This window comes from Sinocyclocheilus grahami, unplaced genomic scaffold (assembly GCF_001515645.1).
Source record: "Sinocyclocheilus grahami isolate Dianchi unplaced genomic scaffold, SAMN03320097.WGS_v1.1 scaffold559.1, whole genome shotgun sequence".
NCBI classification, from domain to species: domain Eukaryota; kingdom Metazoa; phylum Chordata; class Actinopteri; order Cypriniformes; family Cyprinidae; genus Sinocyclocheilus; species Sinocyclocheilus grahami.
This window is the reverse complement of record NW_015505738.1, coordinates 42,824-49,190: the sequence shown is the minus strand read 5'-3', so window position 1 is coordinate 49,190 and position 6,367 is coordinate 42,824. Positions and strand designations below refer to the sequence as shown.

Here is a 6,367-nt window from a genome sequence, read left to right as displayed (position 1 = left end):
TGTAGAATCAGTGGGCGGAGCTAAACAGGCTGTGCTGCAGAATCGGTGGGCGGGGCTAAACAGGCTGTGCTGTAGAATCAGTGGGCGGAGCTAAACAGGCAGTGTTGTAGAATCAGTGGGCGGGGCTAAACAGGCTGTGCTGTAGAATCGGTGGGCGGGGCTAAATGTAGAAGCAAGCGTTGATCTTCTGCGGAGGAGGGGTTTATCCACACTATTACATCATAAAGTGGCACATTCCACAAGCTGTCATTTTGGCAGACTGGCTTCAATATAAGCTGTTTTTAGACTAACGAGAAAGTTTTGAGTACTGAAACTTACAGGATGTTTGTATAGTACAATGATCTCTTACATGAAATTCTGATTTCTCAGTCTATGACCCCTTTAAGTGGATGAATGTTGGCCAGCATAAGCTGCAAAATGGACCTTACTTAATGTCTGAAGTCAAAGTCTGTCTACCTGAGGCCCCTTCTTCCTTATGTTGGTATGCAGACACTTGATTGAGTTTGAATGGGCGTCTCTTACCTGAGAGCCCATGACCCTGCTGTTGGCCCCTGGGGACCTGAGAGAAGCCCATGAGGCCGGAGATGCGTGTCTGGAGCCCGGCTGGGCCGCTCCGATGGCTGGGCTGCCCTGGGGAACTGCAGCAGTGGTGGGGTGGAAGAACTCAGCCGGGAGATGAAAGAGAGGTGAAGACGTCTGTCCGTCTCCTCCACTGCCATCTGCCACACACAAACCATCAGCCCATTTCAGAAGAACACAACAGGTGTTTTTACACTCCAGCTTCTTGTGGAAGTTAGGCTACGTCTTCATTAATCCGAATACATTTGAAAATGGTGTTTTCGTTTTAAAACGCTCTCTGTCCACACTAGCATTTTCAAGCGTCTTACAGAAGTTTCTCTTCCACACTGAAACATCAAAAAACATTAAATTCGTTAAAAAAAGCTCACTGAGACAATATAGATATATAGAGATATATAGATATATATATATCAATATAATATGCATCACATGACTAAACATGCATCATCATTTTCAAAAGTCTGTTTTCACAGTCCACATTAAAATGCAAAAATGGCTTTTTCAAATTTTTGGAAAACTTTGGAGAGCGTTTTCAAAAAGCTCAGTTTTCCTTGACAAAAACACCATCTGACGCAAGGCCAAAACATAGAAAAAGATGCGTTTTCAAACGAAAACGTATTAGTGTGGACAAGGCCTTAGTTTAACATTCAATTTAAAACTACATCTGTGACCCTGCAGCACAAAAGCAGTGTTAAGTTGCTGGGGGATATTTGTAGCAATAGCCAACAATACATTGTATGGGTCACAATTATACATTTCTCTTTTATGCCAAAAATCATTAGGATATTAAGTAAAGATCATGTTCCATGAAGATATTTTGTAAATCTCCTACCGTAAATATATCAAAACTTAATGTTTGATTAGTAATATGCATTGCTAAGAACTTCATTTGAACAACTTTAAAGATGATTTTCTCAATATTTAGATTTTTTTGCACCCTCAGATTCCAGATTTTCAAATAGTTGTATCTCAGCCAAATATTGTCCTATCCTAACAAACCATACATCAATTGAAAGATTATTTATTCAGCTTTCAGATGAAAAATTGACCCTTATGACTGGTTTTGTGATCCAGGGTTGTGGGTTTCCATTAACACAGTTTTACCACGTAACTTTATATAAAAAAAAATTTAAAAAGTTTGTCAAGACAAACTTTGATGTTGGCTTGAAAAAGCCTAACCAGAAAGCTTTAATAGCTCAAACTTTAACTGTTTTAAGGCCATCCAGTCTCTCAGACAACCAGACAGACATAGATTTGTAGGTGTAAGTGTAAGAAAGGGGAAGTCGTGGCCTAATGGTTAGAGAGTCGGACTCGTAACCCAAAGGTTGCGAGTTCGAGTCTCCGGTCCGGCAGGAATTGTAGGTGGGGGGAGTGAATGTACAGCGCTCTCTCCCACCTTCAATACCACGACTGAGGTGCCCTTGAGCAAGGCACCGAACCCCCAACTGCTCCCCGGGCGCCGCAGCATAAATGGCTGCCCACTGCTCCGGGTGTGTGTTGACGGTGTGTGTGTTCACTGCTGTGTGTGTGCACTTAGGATGGGTTAAATGCAGAGCACTAATTCCGAGTATGGGTAACCATACTTGGCCACATGTCACTTCACTTCGCTTAGGAGAGGACCGTAACACATCGCATGTAATCGGCCCTTCTGAGAGCAGAACACACAGATGGGGCCTGACCTCCGCGGTGCCCCGTCTCACGCCGCTCTTCCCGTCGGTCTCGCCCTGGGCTGGATGCCTCGCTCTGAGGAAGAACACTTCTGCACACGAGCTCACCTGTGCTCAGGTCAGCGCTGCCGTGCTCCTGTACAGACACACAGCGCAATATCACACTGTACCTACAGCATATTACAACTGAAACAGGTTTGAGAGCTGAAAGGATTTTCAGTTCCTCACACAAAGTTCCTCACACAAAGCATCATATAATAATGACGTATAGAACTATATCACAGAAATCTCACAGACTAAACTGCTAAATATCTGAAAGGAGTTGTTTCCAAATTTAAGAAAAAGAAGCAAAAACCAAGGGTATACCCTGCAGTAAGATTTTTAATGTTTTTTTTAAAGAAGTCTCTTATGCTCATCAAAGCTGTATTTATTTGATCAAAAATACAGAAACTGTAATTCTGTTCAAAAGTATTGCAATTTAAAATAAGAGTGTTCTATTTTAATATACTTTAAAGTGTAATGTATTTCTGTGATGCGCAGCTGTATTTTCAGCATCATTCCTCCAGTCTTCAGTGTCACATGATCTTCAGAAATCAGTATAATATGCTGATTTCTTATCAGTGTTGGAAACTGTTGTCCTGCTTCATATTTTTTTGGGACCTGTGATACTTTTTTCAGGATTCTTTGATAAATAAAAAGTTAAAAAGAACAGTGTTTATTCACAATTTAAATTTTGTGTTACAATATACACTACTATTCAAAACTTTCTTTTTTTAAAACAAAATAATGCTTCTATTCAGCAAAGGTTTGTGTTAATTGAATAAAAAGTAATAGTAAAGACTTATATTGCTAGAAAAGATTATTTTGAATAAATGAACTTTTTATTCATCAAAGAATCCAGAAAAAAAGTATCACAGGTTCCAAATATATATATATATTAATTAGCACAACAGTTTCAACAGTTTTTCTGTATTTTTGATCAAATAAATACAGCCTTGATGAGCATAAGAGACTTCATTAATAAACATTAAAAATCATACCGATATCAGACTTTTGAACGGAAGTGTACATTCACCAAAAAAGGAAAAAAGTTAAATAAATTAAATAAATTTATTTTATTTTAAATAAAAAAGATTTAATCAATACAAGTGTTTGTGTGCCTGCTAGTCGCTGGGGGATATTTGTAGCAATAGCCAACAATACATTGTATGGGTCACAATTATACATTTCTCTTTTATGCCAAAAATCATTAGGATATTAAGTAAAGATCATGTTCCATGAAGATATTTTGTAAATTTAACCTACCGTAAATATATCAAAACTTAATGTTTGATTAGTAATATGCATTGCTAAGAACTTCATTTGAACAACTTTAAAGATGATTTTCTCAATATTTAGATTTTTTTGCACCCTCAGATTCCAGATTTTCAAATAGTTGTATCTCAGCCAAATATTGTCCGATCCTAACAAACCATACATCAATGGAAAGCTATTTATTCAGCTTTCAGATAATCTCAGTTTTAAAAAATTGACCCTTATGACTGGTTTTGTGATCCAGGGTTGTGGGTTTCCATTAACACAGTTTTACCACGTAACTTTATATAACATTTTTTTAAAAAAGTTTGTCAAGACAAACTTTGATGTTGGCTTGAAAAAGCCTAACCAGAAAGCTTTAATAGCTCAAACTTTAACTGTTTTAAGGCCATCCAGTCTCTCAGACAACCAGACAGACATAGATTTGTAGGTGTAAGTGTAAGAACACATCGCATGTAATCGGCCCTTCAGAGAGCAGAACACACAGATGGGGCCTGACCTCCGTGGTGCCCCGTCTCACGTCGCTCTTCCCGTCGGTCTCGCCCTGGGCTGGATGCCTCGCTCTGAAGAAGAACACTTCTGCACACGAGCTCACCTGTGCTCAGGTCAGCGCTGCCGTGCTCCTGTACAGACACACAGCGCAATATCACACTGTACCTACAGCATATTACGACTGAATCAGGTTTGAGAGCTGAGAGGATTTTCAGTTCCTCACACAAAGTTCCTCACACAAAGCATCATATAATAATGACGTATAGAACTATATCACAGAAATCTCACAGACTGTTAGTCTGTTACTCTTAGTCTATCCACATTTATTTCATATGGACAAAAAGCAGCATGAACATAACTGCTAAATATCTGAAAGGAGTTGTTTCCAAATTTAAGAAAAAGAAGCAAAAACCAAGGGTATACCCTGCAGTAAGATTTTTAATGTTTTTTTTAAAGAAGTTTCTTATGCTCATCAAAGCTGTATTTATTTGATCAAAAATACAGAAACTGTAATTCTGTTCAAAAGTATTGCAATTTAAAATAAGAGTGTTCTATTTTAATATACTTTAAAGTGTAATGTATTTCTGTGATGCGCAGCTGTATTTTCAGCATCATTCCTCCAGTCTTCAGTGTCACATGATCTTCAGAAATCAGTATAATATGCTGATTTATTATCAGTGCTGGAAACTGTTGCTGCTTCATATTTTTTGGGGACCTGTGATACTTTTTTCAGGATTCTTTGATAAATAAAAAGTTAAAAAGAACAGTGTTTATTCACAATTTAAATTTTGTGTTACAATATACACTACTATTCAAAACTTTCTTTTTTTAAAACAAAATAATGCTTCTATTCAGCAAAGGTTTGTGTTAATTGAATAAAAAGTAATAGTAAAGACTTATATTGCTAGAAAAGATTATTTTGAATAAATGAACTTTTTATTCATCAAAGAATCCAGAAAAAAAGTATCACAGGTTCCAAATATATATATATATATTAATTAGCACAACAGTTTCAACAGTTTTTCTGTATTTTTGATCAAATAAATACAGCCTTGATGAGCATAAGAGACTTCATTAATAAACATTAAAAATCATACCGATATCAGACTTTTGAACGGAAGTGTACATTCACCAAAAAAGGAAAAAAGTTAAATAAATTAAATAAATTTATTTTATTTTAAATAAAAAAGATTTAATCAATACAAGTGTTTGTGTGCCTGCTATTGTGCATTTAACTTGATTAACTTGACGTCTGTTTTAAAGCAGTGGGCGACTAATTCACTCCTTGATTTGCTTAATAAAAGCCTTTGAGACTGTGTTGACAAACATGTTTATAGTGCATTATTTTCCAAAGCGTTTAAAATAGATGTAGTGCAGCCCTTAAAAGTAATTTGCATGCAATGTATCATGACAACCTCATGCACTTACTGCTGATCTATGTAAGTAAAATAACTTGAATGGCACACAAGAGTGTGAATCTGCAGGTTTACTACAGAAAAGCTCAAATGTGTTTAAAAGTCTGATTGACCAAATCGATTTTTCTTGGTTTGGCCCCAAAACGTTCAAACGTCAAGCTACGCCTATGGTGAGACGACAGATGATTTTCCTAAAGTGAATTATTTCTTTAAAGTGTTCAGTGCAAGTCAAGCATGTTCTCCAGCTTCTCTACACGAGTCTGACAGCAGAAGCATCAGAGACACAGACAGAGCGAGAAGATCCTGCTGAGACGAACCCGAAGGAGCTTTACACATCCACCCGAGAGACCCATGCACTTATCAGTTAATTAAGCATGTCAGTAATGATTAATCAGCATGATGATACACACACACACCTTACGGTCGCTGTGCTCGTCCAGGCTGATGTCATCAGGCAGCGCCGGTGAGGAGGATTTATCTGACAGCTGCTCCGACATCAGAGACGTTTTCTCGACCTCAGCCAGCCAGATCTAAAAACACACACCATCACCACAGGAAGCTGTCAAACACTGGAGCATGCAGAGATCTGAGCGCTCACTCACATGACCTGCTGCGCACACACACACACACACACACACACACACACACACACACACACACACACACACACACACACACACACACACACACACACACACAGTCACAATCACACACAGACACAGTCACAATCACACACACACACACACACACAGACACACACACACACATACATACAGACACACTCACACACACACACACACACACATACATACACACACATACATAGAGACACACTCACACACACTCACTCACACACACACACACACACACACACACACACACGCACACACACACACACAC

At 38.2% G+C, this 6,367-nt stretch overlaps 2 protein-coding genes across 2 annotated transcripts in view; both read right to left on the bottom strand.

Moving 5' to 3' along the window:
• LOC107556201 (voltage-dependent T-type calcium channel subunit alpha-1I-like) overlaps positions 1-4,010 on the bottom strand; it is a 5,796-nt gene extending 1,786 nt beyond the window's left edge. The window contains exons 1-3 of the mRNA XM_016239256.1: positions 3,933-4,010; positions 2,259-2,382; positions 523-719 (exon numbers count right to left, since the gene is read on the bottom strand). Of these exons, the coding sequence (XP_016094742.1) occupies positions 523-719; positions 2,259-2,382; positions 3,933-4,010 (399 nt within the window). The remainder of the gene's footprint in view (positions 1-522; positions 720-2,258; positions 2,383-3,932) is intronic.
• Positions 4,011-4,027: 17 nt separating this feature from the next.
• Positions 4,028-6,367, bottom strand: part of LOC107556200 (voltage-dependent T-type calcium channel subunit alpha-1I-like) — a 4,552-nt gene continuing 2,212 nt past the window's right edge. The window contains exons 2-3 of the mRNA XM_016239255.1: positions 5,884-5,997; positions 4,028-4,183 (exon numbers count right to left, since the gene is read on the bottom strand). Of these exons, the coding sequence (XP_016094741.1) occupies positions 4,028-4,183; positions 5,884-5,997 (270 nt within the window). The remainder of the gene's footprint in view (positions 4,184-5,883; positions 5,998-6,367) is intronic.